We start from the raw sequence: 19,145 nt of genomic DNA, 5'->3' as shown, positions 1-19,145 counted from the left end.
ACACTTACAAGTGGTAGTAGTGGGCAATTTTAACATGATAGATAACACATTGATTTCACAATCTCTCTTGATGAACACATTGGCAGCATTTTCATAATACAAATTTATGTTTTTGAAAAACAAAAACAAAAAAAAACAGATAAAAAGCACAAACGGGCGTGTTTTCAATGAGAATCAATGTTCGAATAAAATCGAAACCGTATTTGATTAGGCTAGATAAGCGAAAAAAAGAAATAAAAGGCAACCGAACCGATCCCCTTTGGAGTGGCAAACAAACCCTAGCTGAGTCGAGTCGTTCGAATCGAGGAGGGATCGATGGAGGGCGGAAGCGGCGGCGATTCCCAGCAGTTCGGGAAGATGGTTGTCGAATCCAAATCCAGGAGGAAGTGACGGCGGGGAGGGACGACTATCCTTGCAGGCACAACGGACACGGAAGGAAGGATGGATCAAGAAGAAGAGGAGGAGGACGACGACCAACCTGCTGATGTTCTTGAGGATAGGAAGCATCAGCCTGCTGATGTTCTTGAGGATAGGAAGCATCGAGATGGATCCATCTACAGGGGTACCGATTACTGGAGTATCTATTATCGTATCGCCGATACCAACGAAAGTAAGAGACCTCCTCCATTCCCACCGAATCCAATCTCCTTTCTTAGTTCTAGTATCATTCGAATCCCCTTGATTCCTCCCTAAGTTTTTTTGTATGTATATAAGTATATTGATTGATTGTGTGTATTTGGCTGGCTCAGCTCACTGAGCCGATATACTAATTTGGATGCCCTATTATATTGCACAAAATTTCCCTTTCTTCCTCTTGCCCCCTCTGGCTATGGCGCACTCCCGCTACGCTGCTCCAGATTAGGAGCCAGCCTAGGGCGTCATAGACAGCCGGAGCGGAAGAGAATTGGCAAAATTATCTAAACCGTTATATTAGCCTGATGTACATCATCCCGGTGCTTCTTCTTCTTCTTCTTCTTCTTTAAATCCATGCGTAGACAACCAAATTTACAGAAACTCAATAATGGCTAGTGCTATCCATCACCCAATCTACTTACTGCTTCTACAAATTTAACTCGCTAATTATAATAATAATTTTTATATAGTTATTCAGTGTTCTTACATGTCGCTGTCTGGTTGTTGTATCAGCTCCATTGAAGCCGATGATGCTGTCTGATCCGACCACGGATTGCCGGCCCAACTGGTTTGGTTGCATCGTCCACTCAAGTTCTTCCATGTTGCAGATCTTCTCACTCAAGCTGGTCTCCATCACTGCCCCTGCTATTGGTGATGACCCCATTCAGGTGTATGGCTTCATGGCTGTTCGAGATCATATGGATTGCTTGCGCAACTATGTCTTCAACCGCGGGCGCGACAAACCTTTTGTCGTCAGCCTCTCCGATCCCTTTATACTCCTGTCTGGCCCTAAGAGAGGCATTGGGATGGAAACTCCTGCACTGCTTGAGTACGATATAAGGATCAAGAGAGGAGATGGAGAAGATGATGATCTCCAGCTCATAGATAGAGCTGCCACTATCAGTGAGACCGAGCTACCCCCGCCATATGCCCAAGCTTACACCCGATGGATTGCCGGCGACTACGGTGCCGTGAACATTAGCTTAGCACTTCTCCACAACGCCATAGAGGCCACGATGCATATCCAAATAACCGAAGTGCGTGGCAGCGGTGGCTTCGACATGTCTATGGCTTGTCGTGTCGGTCAAATACCCAATGAAATCAAGCTCTTTGAAAGTGTTGCCATTGCCAAGCCATGTCAGCTAAACAAGAGGTTTGTGCTTGCCATTGTCAAGCGCGGCATCTTGGTGTTAGACTTGAAGGTTAAGCGGAGTGGCGCCTTAGAGGAGGAGGAGCCAGTCCGTATGCTCCGTGGCTTGAAGGCAAAAGCACATGGCCAAGTCATCCTACGTATGATATTTGATTGCGCCACCATTTTGGTCAGTGTGCATTGGTCAAATCTGCCGGCCCCCATGTTAGACTAGCCACAAGGTTCTTTTTTTTACTTTGTTAGCTTCTTTATATATATAGCTTATGCAAATTCTTTTTTATTTACTTGTGTATGTTTGCTAGTCATCTATCTGTAACTTGCAAGTTAGTATGCAAATGATTTGGTTTAAAAATGCCTTATCCAGGAGTGTATTACTGAATCTGGTAATTTTGATCAGTAACCTTAAAAAAAAGAAGTGATTAAGTGTTGGAATGTTAGTAATATGAATGGTTGTTTCAGGTACCTATTCATGCCGGTGTCAGCAAATAACAATATACTAGGCAAAACACTGTGCAAAATTGAATGGTGGTGCGGGAAAAAAAAAATACTACCTCCGTTTTTTTAATAGATGATGCTGTTGACGTTTTGTCACACGTTTGAACATTCATCTTATTCAAAAAATTTACGTAATTATAATTTATTTTGTTGTGAATTGTTTTATCACTCAAAGTATTTTAAGCATGATTTATATCTTATACATTTACATAAAATTTTCACATTAGTGAAATCTTTCTTCTGCAGGTGTTACAGACTGCTGTTCGCCACAGATTAGCAAAAGTCCAGGGGTATCTAAAAGCAAAGGAACGCAGCAGTAGAGGAAATTTGATGGGGAAGCGTGTTGATTTCTCAGCTCGTACTGTCATCACACCGGATTCAAATATTATAATGAATTGGTAGTGCCATGGAGTATTGCTTTGAACCTTACATACCCAGAAACTGTTACTCCATATAATTTCCAAGGTAAAATGCTTTACTGTTATTGAAGCATGATCACTGTTTTTTAATGATCACTTATCCCCCCCCCCCCCCCCCCCCCCCCCCCCCCTGGGAAGACAGGTGCAAAGTACATTATCTGGGGAGACGCTCAAAGGCTTGATCTTTGTTATGTGAAGAAAAGAACTGATCAGTATCTGGAACTGGGTTACAATGTGAGTACCAACTTTGTTTCAGAATCTGATTTTTACTGATGGTCACATGACAATAATGTCTTCTATATTAGTCTCCTCATATGGTGTTTTATTTTGTCAGGTGGAAAGGCACCTTGATGATGGTGATTTTGTTCTTTTCAATCGGCAACCCAGTCTTCACAAAATGTATATCATGGGGGCATCGCATTAAAATCATGCCCTATTCAACCTTCCACTTAAACTTGTCCGCCACTTCGCCGTACAATGCAGATTTTGATGGGGATGAAATGAATATGCATGTTCCTCAGTCATTTGATGGGGATGAAATGAATATGCATGAATAAGTATTTATCCATGTCCTGTCAAAAACAGTTAGTTTTCCACGATATATATAATTGTCCAATGTTTGGAAGTTCCAGAAACAGTTTACACGATCTGTATGATTAGTTGAAAAAGCGTGTTAACTTTACACTTTTACAATCCATGCACTTCGGTGATATGACCTTCAGTTAAGCATTGGTCGGCACTTTCTGCTAATCTGAAAAGCTCATGCAAGCACGCGGCTATGCATTGTCCAGGATATACATGACATATTCAGCAACAAGCTATGATTATCACTTGTTTCCCATCATCGACATGGATCTACAAACACACACACAGAGTACTACAGTAGATCAGTAAGGAAGGCATTGTGGTATTTGTAATTGATATTCTGATAGAGCGATTCAGTTCTGTTGCAAATAATAATATTTGCCTATACAAGAAGCTTCAAAAACAACATAGACGAATAATGTCTACCACTTACTAATACTACTACTACTAAGCTTTCAAATAAATCAAAGAATTCATAAATGAAATATAGGAGTATCTCTGTTTCTACTCTCTAGCTGCTCTGTTTCTAGTCTCTAGCTGATTGACAAGTTCATTTCCTTCGATTTCATCTTCGAATTCTGCTCAAGAGCACAGCTGCTGCTTACTACTCATTGCCTGCAGAATCAGCAGCCACATGCCCTGCGCCACCTTCCTCGCTCGGCCCGGCGCCGCCCTCCGGCCCCGGCCTGATCTGCTCGAGCTGCCGGAGCACCTCCCGGGCATCAGGTCTCACCGACGGCGACTGGTCCACGCAGTGCAGCGCCAGCTTCAGCGTGTCCACGAGCTCGTCGCCCGCGGGCCCGTTGTCGCCGTCGCGCATCAGCTCGAGGTCGAACACCTCGCTGGTCCACTCCTCCTTGACAATGGATGCCACCCACTGTGGCAGGTCCATGCCGTTGGTGGTCTCGGCGGGGGACTTGCCGGTGAGGAGCTCGAGGATGATGACGCCGAGGCTGTAGACGTCGGTCTTGGCGCTGGCCTTCTTGAGCTTGGACAGGTCGGGGGCGCGGTAGCCGAGGGCGCCGGCGGCGGCGAGGACGTTGGAGTTGGCGGCAGTGGTCATGAGGCGGGAGAGGCCGAAGTCGGCGATCTTGGGGTTGGAGTGATCGTCGAGGAGGACATTGCTGGCGGTGAGGTTGCCATGGACGATGGTCATGTCGTCGTGGAGGAAAGCCAGGCCACGGGCTGTGCCCTTGGCGATCGTCATCCGCGTCTCCCAGCTGATCGGAGTGTTGGGCGCGCGAGCTGCACATTCACGTTATGCCATCAGGACGAAATGTTAGTGTCACCGTGTCAGAGTTATGCAGATTTTCAGTTCATCAGGATGAAATTTCAGAGCCAGAAAGCTGAATAATGTTGATAAAACAGTGCTACTAAAACAAAAGCATGTCATTTAGATCAACAATTGTTCACATATTAGCCTCAAAACTACATAATATGTCAACTTTTTTAATTGAACATGACACTCTATTACTAAACTTTTTGCACTGACCATGAAGACATATAGCCACTGTCCAAAATTTGCAGAAGACATGTAATGCTCAATCTCTAAATTGGCATGGGATGTTCATTCTTATGCTAAATAAAAAAGGTACTCAGCACTGTAAAAAAAATTCAGATGTATCAAATCTACTTGATTACAGAGCTGAATCAATGTTAGCAGTTAGCACTGCCAGAATTTGCAAATGTTCAGACTACAACATTTTCTCAAATGTTCAGAGTAGTTTCAGTTGAAAGCAGAAGTAAAAGCTGAAGAATGCATACAGTTTATCAATTGCATTGTCTTCCTAATTAATAGGATGAAGATCAAATGCATAAGATAAGAAGAGTAGCATTGACAGAGTACTGACCGTGGAGGAACTGGGAGAGGCTGCCGTTGGGCATGAAGTCGAGGACGAGGAGCTTCTCGCCCTTGGGTCCGAGGTAGTAGGCCCTGAGCGGCAGCAGGTTGGGGTGGCGGATCTTGCCCAGCACCGCCGCCTCGGACTCGAAATCCTTGTGTCCCTTGGTGATCTTCTCCCTCAGCCGCTTCACCGCCACGAGGCTGCCGTCCTCCAGCGTCGCCTTGTACACCGTCCCGTACGTGCTCTTCCCCATTATCTCCGCCGTCGCACACAGCAGGTCGTCCGCCGTGAACGCCATCGGCCCGTCGAAGTGCACCAGCTTCCCTCCCACCTCTCCCCCGGACTCCACCTCCGCCGCCCCCGACCCCGGCTTCTCCCCTCGCCCGCCCCCCACCGCGGCTCCGGCGCCACCACCGGCTGCCTTGCTGCTCGTCGTCTGCTTCCCGCCGCTTCCGGACCTCTTCTTCGTCAAGAAACAGAGCAGCATGCAGCAGAGCGCCAGGAAGAGCAGGATGCCGACCACGATTCCGGCGATGATTAGCGCGAGCTCCTTGGTCGTGAACTTCCGGTGGCGCCCCGTCGCCTCCCGTGACTGCGCGGGTGATGCCGGCGCAGATGGTGATGGAGACGGCGACGTAGGGCAGGGCACGGAAGCAGAGTAGCCGCAGAGCTGGATGTTGCCGGCGAAGGCGGAAGGCCCGAATTTCTGCGCGAGCGAGGCTGGCACTGCGCCGGAGAGGTTGTTGTTGGAGACGTTGAATGCTTGGAGGCTAGTAGTGAGGTTGGACAGGCTGGCCGGGATCTCGCCGGTGAGGGCGTTGCCGGAGAGGTCGAGCGTCTTGAGGTCGGCGAGCGAGCCGAGCTTGTTGGGGATGGTGCCGTTGAGCCTGTTGCCAGCGAGGTCCACCACCTGCAGCTTCTGGAGCCCGGAGAGCGACTCCGGTATCGGGCCATCGAGCGAGTTGTGCGAGAGCTCGAGGACGGCGAGGTTGTAGGTCCCGGTAATGGATTCCTTGAGCGAGGAGGAGGAGGGCGCCTTGGAGCCGGCGAAGGTGTCTGGGATGTGGCCGGACAGCTTGTTGTGCGAGAGGGAGAGGAAGACGAGCGAGGGCGAGGCGGCGAGCTCGGGTGGGATGTCGCCGGAGATGGTGTTGTGGCTGAGGTTGAGGCGCATGAGCTTGGTGGAGTTGGCGAGTGAGGACGGAATGGCGCCGGTGAGGAGGTTGTTGCTGGCGTCGAACGCCTGGAGCGCGACGCAGTTGCCAATGGAGGCCGGGACGGCGCCGGAGAAGCGGTTGTTGAAGAGGTAGACGCCGCGGAGGTCGGGGAGGAAGCCGAGGGAGGTTGGGATGGGGCCGGAGATGGCGTTGTCGTGGAGGCTGAGGCGGCGGAGCTGGGTGAGCTGGCCGATGCGCTCGGAGAGGGTGCCGGCGAGGCCGCGCCATGGGAGGGTGATGGCGACGACCTTGCCCTGGACGCACTTGATGCCGACCCATGCGCCGGAGCAGGCGCCGAGGCCGGTGTCGTTCCAGGAGCGGAGGAAGGCGTAGGGGTCGGAGAGGTCGTGCTTGATGGCCTGTAGGCCCTGGTAGTCGGCCTGGCTGATGACGACGCCGTCGCCCGCGGCGTGGACGTGGTGGTGGTGCGCCGCGGCGGCGGCGGCGAGCGAGGGGAGGAGTGTGACAGTGAGGAGGAGAAAAAGTGTGCAGCGATGGTGGGCGGGGAATGGTCCGAGCATGAGCATGGCTGGTTGTTTGGCGGCAGGAGCAGGTGGTGTTCGCCTCCGTGGTCCTTGCATTTGGTTGATGGAGGAGTAGAGTAGAGTAGATGAGTAGCGGAAGGAATTTGTGAGTTGGTGATCGAGGAGGAAGAAGATGAAGCTGGAGCGCGCGCGCGCGTCTGTGGGCTGTGGCCAGAGCAGAGAGAGGAGGAGATTAGCAGAGGAGAGGCGCAACGGCTAGTAGGAGTGCACGGGAGAGTACTGACCACTACGAATGCTGTCATGTGGCGACGGCGATGGCCCCCACTACCAACTAACGGCTACTTCTTTTTTTTTTCTTTTGTCGTCGTTTTTTAAGGAGGAGATTTTGTTGTGTTTAATAATGTTGGGGAGAGAAGCCAAAGCAACGGGTGGGATGGACTGTGGACCCGTCCTTTAGTTGGACCAGGTATTTCTTTTGCTTTGGGCCTGGCCTACTATTCCGATCTTGTCCAGCTTGTTGGATTTACAGAACATAAATAGTCCAGGGGCTTCTGCCCCACCAAATTACTACTACCTCCATCCAAAATAAGTGTAGTCGTGGATATCCGTGACCAACGTTTGACCGTCCGTCTTATTTGAAAAATTTGTAAAAAATTTAAAAATATTTAGTCACACATAAAGTACTATTCATGTTTTATCATCTAAGCAATAAAAATACTAATCATAAAAAATTTTCAAATAAGACGAACGGTCAAACGTTGAACGTAAAACTACACTTATTTTGGGACGGAGGGAGGAACTTTCAGATGTTCACGACATAAACCCACCTGGACGATTTGCCATGTAACATTAAGGTATTATGGACATAAACCAACCTCGAGTAATAAACAGCATTGGACACTATTCATTATGTGTTCGTGTCACTATAAACTTTTTGAGTGTCACCCTATTTTTTTTTAATTAGAGTACAAGAACACACGCACGCAAACCTACCTCTTTGAATTACACAGTACAATGCAGATACACACACAAACCCTACCTTTAGGATTTTTTACAATCCTAAAAAATTCGCTTACATGGGGAGTCGAACTCAGGACCTAAGGTGCTACTGAGGTCTTGCAACCACTAGGTTACAGGCCCTTTCGCAGTAATTCCAAAAATAGCAATGCCAAATTTTGATAAAGTTCATTTAGGCAGTAATAATGTAAACAGGCCTGAATATAAGCAGAATAGATTTCGTCTAGTATGCAACGAGGTAGAGGGAGGCAGAGCTAAGCGTGGCATGAAGCGAGGGAAGACGTGGGTTCGCAATCTGAGCCATCCGAAAAATGACCAATGGATTACAAGATTTCAGGCAATCCCCTTGTGTAATGCATTTGCCAACAGACTTGGGCTAAACATGTATCCAAACCAAGGTCTCATTAGTTCCCTTGAGCGCTCTCTCTCCCCCATCGTCAACACCAATTCCTGATCCCACCAAGTTGAGCAAGAGCCCTCGGCCGTTTAGGTTGACATAACAAACACTGACAAGAAGCAGACAAACGAAATCTCTCATCCTTGTATAATGTTCAAATGAAGATGTACAATATCAGATCCAACATTATTTGATTAACCTAGATTCATGTATATCATCTTTACAGAATGAGATGGCTTATGAATCATCCATCAGACCAAAACAAATTTGTGAATTTTATAACAGAACCGGCACGATTGATGAGACGGATCACATCAATATCAGGATCAATAACAGAATTCTTCTTTTTGCTCTCAAGTTTCTCATACATCAAATGCAAAAGGAAACAAAACTAGATCATCGACAAAATCATATATGCATCTTATAGCAGTATCATTCTCCCCTAATTTTTTTTTGTTCTACATCGATCACCATATGAATAAATGATAGTGTTTGTCTCATAGGTATAATATAAAAAGAATTTATGACCTTTGCTTGGAATGCATGCGCGAGGAGGAGGATCAGACGCGGCCTCCGGTGGCGCTGGTGATGAAGGAGAGCAGGTTGACGGAGGCGGCGCCGTTGGCCTGGTCTGGCTCGTCGAGGAAGAGGTCCTCGGGGATGCGGAATGCGCCGTGCGCGCAGACAATGGCGGCGCCGAGGGCGAGCGCGGAGAAGATGAGGGATCCGACGGAGGTGAGGAAGACGACGAAGGCGGAGGCGCCGATGAGTCCCCCGAGGGTCTCCCTGTCGGAGAAGGTGCGTCCGAAGGCGGCGAGCGGGGGCGCGTCGGAGGGGCGGAGGAGGTAGAGGAAGCACCAGGCGGCGAGGAGGGCGAGGAGCGCGGCGAGGGAGAAGGGGTGGGCGAGGAGGGTCGCGGCGAGGGAGAGGGCGACGATGGCGGCGTAGTTGACGCGGAAGTAGGCGAGGTTCTTGCGGAGGCGGGCGCCGGCGTCGGAGAGGGATTCCGGGCGGGAGAGGGCGCTGCGGTCGATGAGCTCCGGCCAGGGGCGCGCCCCCGAGAGCGCGCGCTTGACGGAGTCGAGGAGGCGGGCGAGGAAGGCGCGCGTGGCGGCAGGGTTGGCGTCGGCGGAGGAGACGGAGGTGGGGGCGGGGGAGACGGTGGCGGTGGTGTTGGCGGGGAGGACGGTGGTGGGGAGGAGGGGAGGGGAGGCGGCGGCCATGGCGGTGCTGGATCTGCGCGATGGAGAGAGAGGTCAGAGGAGGAAGGAGAGATCTGCTACCAATGAAATGGCGCGTGGATTATTGATTTCTCAACGAAGGTTAGGAGAGACGCCACCGACGCTAAATACCTAATACGCGAACGTTCGCGTTAACTCTAATTCGCGATCAGCTCGGACAGATTGATATGCAAAGACTGAGAAAGCTAACGCGTACGTACAGCTGGAGCCTCGAATGCATGCAGTGGCTTTCCTTGTATAGCTAAACGTAATTAGTTTTTATTTTTTTAATCACCGATTTTTAGGACTAATCAAGTATGTGATTTTTGTTGTTGTTTGCTGCACAATGCACGCATAAGACTATGAAGATTTATGGGAATTCTAAATGTGTACCCAGTCTACTACTTTATATTTAGCCTAGTTTTGGCTCAAATTGAAATTTAATAGTTTTTATTTTTTGAATTTATTTTAATTTCATTTTGAAATTCATCTGTGTATAAATTTTGTATATCGAAAGTTTTTATATATAAAGTTTCCATGTGAAAAGTATATATATATAAAGTTTCCATATCAAAAGTTTGTACGTATAAAGTTTAAATTTGTGTTTAAAGTTTGTGAGTACATGCTAATTAAGTGGCGGTATGCTTGGTTGCATGCTACTCCAGTTCTTGATCTCTAGCCGCAAGATGCGTGCATGCAGTTGCTTGCAAATTGTGCAGATAATTAAGCACGTAAGCATAGAGTTAGAGACAAAAGGTAATGATACTAAACGATAAAGTGAATTTGTGATCTGATCTGCGATCGCGGCCCGCGAAAGTTCGCGTATTAGCCCCACCCCCTCTGATTTCTCACAAATTTTGATAATTTGATCCTTTATAAAAAACTAATTTTACAAATGAACCGCGGCCAAAACTTATTTCAGAAATAACCTTTTGTTCAGCGCCAAATCGTATGACGCTGAATTTAGACACCTCAGCGCCATGTCAACTGACGCTGAGGGCCATGCCACCATGGATGAGAGGCTGAGTCGGCGTGCCAACATGCATTCAACGCCGTGCTATTTGGCGCTGAGGTGTCTAAGTTCAGCACTATACGATTTTGCGCTGATCAAAAGAGTCATTTTTAAATAAGTTTTGGTCACAGTTCATTTGTAAAATTAGTTTTTGCAAAGAGTCAAATTGTCAAAATTTGTGGATTCTTGTGTTGAGATTGTTTATTATTCATAGATATAAAATGCAACGGACTGAATTTCCAGAGCTCCCAAAGTATGTGCAGTCCACACAATCAGGTTGTGTGAATTTTGCATATGCCTAGTTAGGTGAAATGGCAATGCATCAAGAGAAAATATGGAGCAGAGATTGGCTACTCTACCTGTTGAGGAGCACAACAAAAGAGAGGTCATAATAAATTAGGCAGCAAGGCACCCTACTTGGGCCAAACACAACACCAAAAACTAGACACCAGCAAAGTTTCATGCTTAAGAACCAAACCAAACAGACAAAGACCCTTTGATATGCAAGTACCAAACCACTTTAGCACCAACAACCACCAAATGCAAAGCCCTAATTAACTTGTGGTTCCTACTTCTAGCCATCAAATATAGTACTGCTGTGGTCAAGGGAAGAAATGACCTCGCAGCAAAGGCTTCCTTGGTTGATTCTGTGTGCTAAAACACTGAATTTAGGCCTGCCCCCCACACCCATTAATACAGGGACAAACCTTAATAGACAAAACACACACACAGAGCTCTCAACTCAAGCATGCCAAATTGCATTCAGACCGATATTTAACCATTTGCCACATTTAGATGTGGCAATTAACTTTTTGCCGCTGAACCCACACGTCATAGACACATGTGGACCCACATGTCATTGAGATAGGGGTGGCAAATAGTTATTTGCCAAATCTAAACGTGGCAAATAGTTAAAAACCCCGCATTCAGAAGCATATTTCCAGTTCCACGGTGACTCTTGTTGACATTAAACTGATACATCGACTGCATTGTCCTCCAATAGGCAATGAACAAGATATTAGGAATTCTTAGGTTTCATGCATCTTGAAGCCACAGGCATACAGTTTAACCTAAAAGGTGGTGCCGTTCCATCCAAAGTCCGAGCGCTACATAAAAAGAAAATCAAAAGGGGTTTATTAGTGCTCAGTTGCTCATAATTAGCATGGAAGAGTATACGTGCTGTGGCAAGGGTTTACTGCCAAACTGCAGAGAGAAACTAAACTGCAAAAACCAATACGATGACATTAAACAAGCAACAGACGACCCATTTACACTGATCTATTCTTGATGCAAAGCATGCAAACATTGAGCATGTTCTTGTGCACGATGGGCCTAACAAACAGCAAAGATGCAATGAGAACATGACTATATGGTTATGAAGACCCATGGATGAACAGTCAATAAGAAATGTGGCCTGCTTACCTTGGAATCGTAGAACTTGAGGTAGAAGCGGCCCTTGGGAATGGATAGCTTTGACTCCAGGATAGAGGCAATGCCAGCACTCAACTTCTTGTTGACATCAGGGTTCAGCCCACCAATGGAAACCAGCTCGCCATAAGCGGCAGGCTCCTGGGTACCTCCAAATGCCATAGGCACTGAACCCTTGAGAACAACCATCACATACTGTGGGAGGAATAAGCATTAAGCAATCTAATTAGTATCTAAACAATAAAGGCGATGCAAAATAGCTTCAGCATACGCTAAGACCAGAAAATTGATGGAAGTCAACTTTCAGTTTGTCGCTAGCACAGGTCTAACATTGTGCAATCATAGAATTCTGAAATCTATATAGCAATATGGTGCAACGAATAGCATTTCAATCGGGACGGATTGAGTATCATGATTCACAGATTATAATCAGAGAACCAATGTTGATTTCAAGTAAAAGAAAGTCCATTAACAGCAAAACTAGCCATTTCTGCAGTCGCATTTGGTCCACTAACAACAGATCTTACCTCTATCTGGTCACTAGTAACAATATAGCTATTTCTGATACAGCATCAAGTATCACTCTAAGAACTATTCGCTAGTAATAGACAGCTTTCAGAAGAACACTTATTTAGAATGAAAAACATGAAATCGATCTACTCTTGGAAAAAGTAAAATTTTCAGTAAGTGGTTGAAAAAGTCATGGCTTATAAGCATTTTAGTTTAGACTAACTGAACATTACTTTTATTGTAGGAATGTTATATTAGTTCTGTTTCATCCAATTTCTGTTATGAAAATTGTTCGTCCATTTCATCTTTCAATATGACGATCATAACAAGCAACAGTCCAGGAAAAAGATCTCAGATAGTCTGATGTATTACATTGAAAGTATGCGCAACAGTCTTTTTTAAAATTTTTTGCTAAAAAATCCAAAAGAGGAAGGATTTGATGTGGAAAGAAAAGCAAGTTTATAAATTTTGGCAGCCTAGGCATACTCGAAATGAAGCGAAGATTTACTATTCCAAATGTTGTTAAACTTTGTATTTTTTTCAGCCAAATGAACAGACTTGGCACACTATTTTTGCAAATATTTATTACTTGCTGAAAAATCCAAAAGGTGAGGATTTGATGTTGAAAAGAAAAGGCAAGTTTATAAATTTTGGCTGCAAAAGTACCAAGTTTGTATTCCAAATGGTTTACTATTTTTGCAGCCAAACTCGAAATGAAGCGAAGATTTACTATTCCAAATGAAGCTTAGGAATACTGCAAGTTCATAGATTTCATAGAGTAAATGATTTACTATTTATATTGAGCGATAATGGTTTACTCAGGCACCAGTAATACAAAGTATGTGAATTGTGAAGGAAATCCAAGAAGAATAGGGAACTTGTCTATCCCCTCAACCAGTCTCCCTCCCTGTCCCTCGTCCTATTAAGGTTGTATCCCCAAATGAACATCACCATAGTTGATACTAAACTACAGATCAAAATCCCAATTACATCAGTTGCATGCCGAAGACCGATGGGGGTACTTATTACTTAAACCCTAATAATCCTGCTCGAGCAGACTGAATCACCAGACAAGCGAGCGATAATCCACTAAAAGCGCCAGGTTAATAGAGATAATCGCAAGCTAGCACGCCTACAAGAAGCGAAAACTTATGAAGAAACCAGGAGAGGCACGCCTAAACCTAGGGTGGGTATGGGTAGAGAAGAAGAGGAAAAGGGATGAACGTACGGCCTCGGGCTTGCCGATGATGGTGGCGACGGTCTTGGATGCGTCGGCGAGGACGGCGGAGGTGTCCACTCCGTCGAGGTTCACGTTGGTGGACACGTTGAGGCAAGGCATCTTTCCTTCTCCGATTCCGATTCCGAATCCCTTGATTCCCTCGTCGTCGTCTCCCTCAGGCCTCAGCCTCTCCCTCCTGATGTTCTTTCTGCTCGGCTGCGCCTCTGCTGCCCTGCCTCCCACTCCGGCTCTATCCTTGGAGCTTATTGGGCCTCCAGATACGATAGGCCCATAGCTTTCCTGTTCATGCTGTGTATCTTTGTGGTCTGCCTGGGGCAAGGTACGCAATATATATGTTCATGCTGCCGATCCTTGGCAAAATCCCCAGTACATAAACATCATTCCAAGAAATATAAACAGAGAGGAAGAATTCACTTATATATGCTTCTCCCAAGGAAAAGATTCACTTATTTACATGGACGGATGGCTCTGAATGTGTTTGTATCTATGAGCTTTCAGCTTTCTTGTATACTGACAGGGTATCCATTCTACTATAACACAGCACTGTACAAGTCGAATCAACTTCCTATACCAGTCAACACCAAAGAGATCTATCTATCTATCTATCTATCTATCTATCTATCTATCTATCTATCTATATCTATCTAGAGGCAGCAGCAAGTATATCTACTTGTAACCAAATCACCACATGAGCTACCCTGTCATCTCCTAAAGAAAATCTTGTCCTGGACAATGACTACCAGCTATCTGCTTTCTTGCTTGCCGTTCTGTACTTGCCTTTAGATGTTGACTGTAAGAAATTAGTCGAATAATTGAGTATACATAACTATCTTTTTTGTTTACTCAGTTTCAGACCAGATTATTTTCCATGGTCCACCTTTGCTCCCTAACCTGAAAACCACAAAATCACTCAAATCAACAAATTAGTTTTTCTAACATAATTGGCCTACACCCAAAGCAAATCATCCATTACTACCTCCACAGACCAGCAATTGCTCGCAAACTCATAAATAGAGCAAGGCCAGCCCAGATTCCACCAAGACCAAACTTAGGAGCGGCCACAAGCAGTACTGCGGATGAGACAGCTCCAGCAAATAACTGAAACAGCAAAAATATTTATGTGATTAGGATGCTGCAGCTAGAACTGACAACAATGCAATGGAATATGACAAGAATAGAAATCTGAACTGTAGAGTACGCCGCGAAAGCAAAGTCAGAAACACCATAGTAGAGCCCATCGGCCACAAAAGCAACAGCATTTATCGGTTGAGAAACAGTGACAAACTGCAAATATTCATCAGCCATTATTATAAAAATCATTGCATAACACTTGATAAATCAAGTTTGACCTCTCAGGATAGTCATTACCCAGACTCCAGTTTGGGCAACATCTAAAACTGCTGGATCATCTGTAAACAGCAAGGACAAATATCCAAACCCAAGGAACAAGATTGTAGCAAGTGCTACACCAGTTATGCCTCCAATCTACATATAAAACAGTGTGAGAATCTTATTGCAAGAGTAAAAAGAAGAGGATAGTCACGAATTTGCTAACATAATATTATATAATGTCTTCATACCTGGAGAACTCTGTATAAGACAACGCGGGCCTTCTTGTAGTTTCCTTTTGCGTATTCACTTGCGAGTAGAGCCTGCATTGTATCATGAATACTTTACAGGCCAATGTAAAATATTAGAGCCTAGAAACTAAAGGTATGATCCTCTAAATGTACACACCTGACCAGCAAGAGCTAGTGCATCATTGAGCAGAGAGATTGTTAACCACACTTGCAAACATATCTCATATCCAGCCATTGGAACAGACCCTTCCCTGGCTGCCAGGGATGTCGACAGTGTGAATGTCAGGACTACCGCAATGGTTCTTGCAATTAGCAGTGCACCTAGAGAATGATTCATGTGAAAGGGGTTAACATAGAGGTATATTGCAGCAAGATGAAACTTGTTTAATAGAGGTAGTACTAAATGGAGTTGAATTGTTTTTGCTTTTTCCCTTTCTGTATAAGACTCTGTTTGTTGCTTAGGCTTTCTTGCAAAGCCGGGTCAATGAAATTTGATCTGCCTTCAAAAAAAAAAGGGAGTTGAATTGATTGATAGTTTTTTATCGGTTCATTGTATATCAAAGCTCTCTTACAAGAAAACAAAACCATCATTTGTAATGTATTTGCAAATGAACATGAGGGATGTTGGACAACCTGATTTTAGGTAGTGGACAACGTCTCCACCAATGATATTCCATGAGAGCAGAACAATTTTGTTGTTCAGCTTCCAAAGGAGGATAAATGCTGTCAAGTACCTGAATACATGTAAAATTATGCAGATAGTTTAGGCCTTTAGGGGCTTATGAATACTGATTAAAGAAAGAAGTGAAGAGGCTCCAAATGAAAGAAAAGACAATTTTCTGTAAAGTCTTATGATGAGTTCAACATACTCTGAAGTCACAGTTGCCAATGCAGCACCACTTACACCTAGACCAAGTGGAAAAATAAATATGGCATCCAGCAATGCATTCACTAGGCTACCAACACCTGTATTCATCATACTATTAGTTTCTTATCATTTGAAGTCAAATATGTCTATTGCTTTAAAAAAAGATGACAAATGGTAACAACAAAAATATGTATATCTACACTTGCAATCACTATAGCAGATCGTATGCATCAGACAGGATTTCAGAAAACATGCTCTAATAGTTTGCATGAATTATCTTACCCACGGCAAACAATGGTGTCTTTGTATCCATGAATCCACGAAAAGCACCTTGTGCTGCAAGTGCTACTATGACTGGAGGTGCACCATATGCCCTTAAAGTAAGAAATTGCTCTGCAGGTACACGCATCACTGAATCCTGTATAAGGTTGTTCGGAGAATTTATATTGAAGCCATTGATTTAAGAACTTATTGGATTTGTAATATAGAATTATTTAGTGTAATTCCAAGGTTACATAGCATTAAGCTCAGAAAGTTTGAAATGAATAATAAACAAAATGAGAGCAGGTGTTAAGTGTACTAAATTTTGTCCCCCAAATTTTGTTAATTGGCTAATGCCTACCATAACTCCTTTTTTAGGGTAGTAAGTTTTAAGGGCCCATCAGGTAATTTGTTTTGTGCTCTGTACTATGCCAATCTCAATAAATAAATAATACGAATCAATCAAGCTTAGAATATAACATTGTCCAAATACTATATTGGTATAATATAGTTCTAGTTTGGTTTCGTCTTCATGTGTTGATCAAACACTATGTTGTTTTGATCCTTTATTATCTGTTGAAAACTTGACTAATGAAGCACATAGAATAGGTCTGAAAACAATTTTGAAGTATGTGTATATACATCAAGATGAATACCCAGACAGACAAATGGAACACAAAATGTAACACCTGACTCACCTAGCTGTCAACTCTACACAGGATTTAAACTCTAGATATCCACAACCATGACACACCCTAACAAGAGAAAAACCCACCACTAGCACCATATTTCAGAGAAGAGATAAATCTCAGACATCTACTAATAGAAATAAATTAGTCTTACGTACGACAGGTATACCAACGATGTCCATTAGTGTCCCAGACCCAAGTATCAGTGCCACCGTTTCCATCAATCCTATGCCAGCAGCTAGAGCCAAGGATGTTGAGACCGCTGGAAGAAACCTCCTTTGTTCACTTGCTTTCTCTTGGGGTATTGAAATTTCATTTCCTATGCGAGGACTAAAAACTAATCAGTGTTTTGCAAACAAGCAAGATGGCTTTAAGTTTTATAACAAAGAAAATAAGACCTGCGAATTGCTTACTTTCAGCTGCATCCACTGCCTGCTGCTCGGCAACAAAGGATGTGGTGACATTGAGCAATGGCACATTGAGCAGCTTGCATACCAGATTGAAGATAGAAATGGATACTCCAACGGCAGCAAGTTCAGTCGAACCTGATGAATGAATTGAAGCCCGTCAACTGAATAAAGATTATGACCAACATTTCTGTAGCGAGTAAGCTTGTAAGAAATAAGTTTCTTCACAACATATAACAGAGAAAAAACAGATACAAGCATGTGTACTCCTCTTGTAAAACATCCGCAATTCGAACTCATCATACCGATCATCCAAAGTACACACAAGTCCTTCACTCATTAGTTTCCATTTCTCAAAGTAACGGAAACATTTTTCTTATAGGAAATGGTTAATATAGAAAGGATAATTTCCCCTATTTATCAAGAGTGCCAACCCAGTTTGCCTATTTCATTTCCACAAGAAGTTACCCAAGCAATTGGGATTACACTCCACAAAGGAAATGTAGAAAGAAGTAAAAGAAAAGATACAAGTGAGGAAGCAAGATCCTTACCGACATGGCCAACGAAGGCGGTGTCGACGAGAGCCGTGATGGGGTTGGCGGCGAGGGCAAGCACAGCAGGCAAGGCGATGGTGAGGATGTCCATACCAATCTCATCAACCATGAACCATCCGCGCCCGCGCACCTCCTCCTCTTCGCCATCCGGCGAAGTCTCCTTCTCGGCTACAACTTCCGTGACACCGGGCTTCCCGCGGCACCGCGTGGGCCTCCACCGAGGAGGAGGAGCAGCACTACGGCAGTGACGACGGGAGAAGGGAAAGGATATACGGTTGAGAGCTGGAGAAGGGGTTAGGACAAGCGCCGCGGCGGCGACAGACGTCATCGGCGGCGAGGTCGCCGCCATGCCGCCCGGGTGTGTGGTGCGAGCAGTGATATTTTCTGTGTTGGGTCTGGGTCGGGCTGGGCCGGCGCTGGGCCTTCTCTCACAAAAAAAAAAAACTCCAGGGGATGATCTGGACCGTCGGTTTATCTGTGTATTACGCCAATATGCGTGCCTCCTCTTCGCGTTCTCTCTCTCTCTCCCCCGTCTGACCTCGGCTCCATCTGCCGCCGCCGCCGCCTCCGCGCGGTGGATCTCTCTCTCTCTCCGGCCAAGCTACCTTTGACGGAGGAAAGTTACAGCGCGGGCCGAGGAGGGAGGCCGACGACCTGTACACAGGGCAGAGTGCACACCGGAAGGTCATAGAGCCATAGAGGTGAAATAAATTCCCATTTCTTGCTCTTCTTCGTATTCATTTCTATATTCATTACTGATGAATCATGGAATGTGGCGTGTCCTTATGTCAACTGTAGATTTCATAGCTTCGAAAAATAATACTCCTATATGAAGAATTAGTCTAGATTTGGAATCACTTGTTGTTAACTCTTCTCGTAGCAACCGCTAATGTCTAGAATATTTTATTCAATGAGTTTGGTTATCTCTCGGTAGAATGAAATAAGCAAAGGGATAGCACGGGTATCAGTTTTTTTTTTTTAATGAGCACAAAGTTAAACTGAGTTTTCTGTAAAACTATTTCGCATTTGTTAAAAAAAAAAAAGATAGATAGACCTTCCTGCTACGAACTAGTATTTGTTTTCCTAATGATGCAACTATTAACATTTCACTCGTCATCGAACAAGTCTTGATCA

At 45.0% G+C, this 19,145-nt stretch overlaps 3 protein-coding genes and 1 pseudogene across 4 annotated transcripts; 1 reads left to right on the top strand and 3 right to left on the bottom strand.

The window, feature by feature from the left end:
- The first annotated feature begins 315 nt into the window (after positions 1 to 315).
- LOC127753685 (uncharacterized) lies at positions 316 to 1,997 on the top strand (annotated as a pseudogene).
- A 1,602-nt stretch (positions 1,998 to 3,599) lies between these two features.
- On the bottom strand, positions 3,600 to 7,048 carry LOC127753684 (probable leucine-rich repeat receptor-like protein kinase IMK3). Its single transcript, XM_052279099.1, has 2 exons — positions 5,133 to 7,048; positions 3,600 to 4,527 (listed from the first exon to the last, which is right to left on the bottom strand). Exons 1-2 carry the CDS (start codon positions 6,922 to 6,924, stop codon positions 3,887 to 3,889), a joined length of 2,433 nt encoding a protein of 810 aa, XP_052135059.1. The 5' UTR covers positions 6,925 to 7,048; the 3' UTR covers positions 3,600 to 3,886.
- A 1,447-nt stretch (positions 7,049 to 8,495) lies between these two features.
- LOC127754566 (protein DETOXIFICATION 44, chloroplastic-like) lies at positions 8,496 to 18,436 on the bottom strand. Its single transcript, XM_052280142.1, has 15 exons — positions 18,009 to 18,436; positions 17,464 to 17,595; positions 17,209 to 17,369; positions 16,383 to 16,518; positions 16,130 to 16,198; positions 15,390 to 15,667; positions 15,233 to 15,304; positions 15,021 to 15,137; positions 14,841 to 14,936; positions 14,629 to 14,750; positions 14,508 to 14,543; positions 13,641 to 13,863; positions 11,897 to 12,097; positions 9,758 to 9,801; positions 8,496 to 9,478 (listed from the first exon to the last, which is right to left on the bottom strand). The coding sequence occupies exons 1-15, from the start codon at positions 18,358 to 18,360 to the stop codon at positions 8,803 to 8,805; spliced, it is 2,715 nt and encodes a 904-aa protein (XP_052136102.1). The 5' UTR covers positions 18,361 to 18,436; the 3' UTR covers positions 8,496 to 8,802.
- On the bottom strand, positions 10,799 to 13,913 carry LOC127754837 (uncharacterized). 2 transcript variants are annotated; one of them, XM_052280433.1, is made up of 4 exons: positions 13,641 to 13,913; positions 11,897 to 12,097; positions 11,747 to 11,806; positions 10,799 to 11,580 (listed from the first exon to the last, which is right to left on the bottom strand). In XM_052280433.1, the coding sequence occupies exons 1-3, from the start codon at positions 13,749 to 13,751 to the stop codon at positions 11,753 to 11,755; spliced, it is 366 nt and encodes a 121-aa protein (XP_052136393.1). In that variant the 5' UTR covers positions 13,752 to 13,913; the 3' UTR covers positions 10,799 to 11,580; positions 11,747 to 11,752. The 2 variants fall into 2 exon arrangements, with proteins under 2 accessions (XP_052136393.1, XP_052136394.1); XM_052280434.1 differs by lacking the exon at positions 11,747 to 11,806 and having other exon boundaries at positions 13,641 to 13,886.
- Positions 18,437 to 19,145: the final 709 nt, after the last annotated feature.

This window comes from Oryza glaberrima, chromosome 11 (genome assembly GCF_000147395.1).
Source record: "Oryza glaberrima chromosome 11, OglaRS2, whole genome shotgun sequence".
Taxonomy (NCBI): domain Eukaryota; kingdom Viridiplantae; phylum Streptophyta; class Magnoliopsida; order Poales; family Poaceae; genus Oryza; species Oryza glaberrima.
This window is presented reverse-complemented; position numbering and strand designations above follow the sequence as displayed.

What these genes read in the sequence shown, in the direction of transcription:
- LOC127753684 (XM_052279099.1), bottom strand. Translation starts at nt 6,924, where the DNA reads ATGCAAGGACCACGGAGGCGAACACCACCTGCTCCTGCCGCCAAACAA. An exon ending in CCTCTCCCAGTTCCTCCACG is followed by an intron (nt 4,528 to 5,132) that starts GTCAGTACTCTG and finishes GTGAATGTGCAG; the next exon opens with CTCGCGCGCCCAACACTCCG.
- LOC127754837 (XM_052280433.1), bottom strand. Translation starts at nt 13,751, where the DNA reads ATGCCTTGCCTCAACGTGTCCACCAACGTGAACCTCGACGGAGTGGAC. An exon ending in TCATCGGCAAGCCCGAGGCC is followed by an intron (nt 12,098 to 13,640) that starts GTACGTTCATCC and finishes TTCCTCCCACAG; the next exon opens with TATGTGATGGTTGTTCTCAA. An exon ending in TCAAGTTCTACGATTCCAAG is followed by an intron (nt 11,807 to 11,896) that starts GTAAGCAGGCCA and finishes GCTGTTTGTTAG; the next exon opens with GCCCATCGTGCACAAGAACA.
- LOC127754566 (XM_052280142.1), bottom strand. Translation starts at nt 18,360, where the DNA reads ATGGCGGCGACCTCGCCGCCGATGACGTCTGTCGCCGCCGCGGCGCTT. An exon ending in GGACCATGGAAAATAATCTG is followed by an intron (nt 13,864 to 14,507) that starts GTCTGAAACTGA and finishes AGTGGGAGGCAG; the next exon opens with GGCAGCAGAGGCGCAGCCGA. An exon ending in TTGATTAGTCCTAAAAATCG is followed by an intron (nt 9,479 to 9,757) that starts GTGATTAAAAAA and finishes TCCATCGCGCAG; the next exon opens with ATCCAGCACCGCCATGGCCG.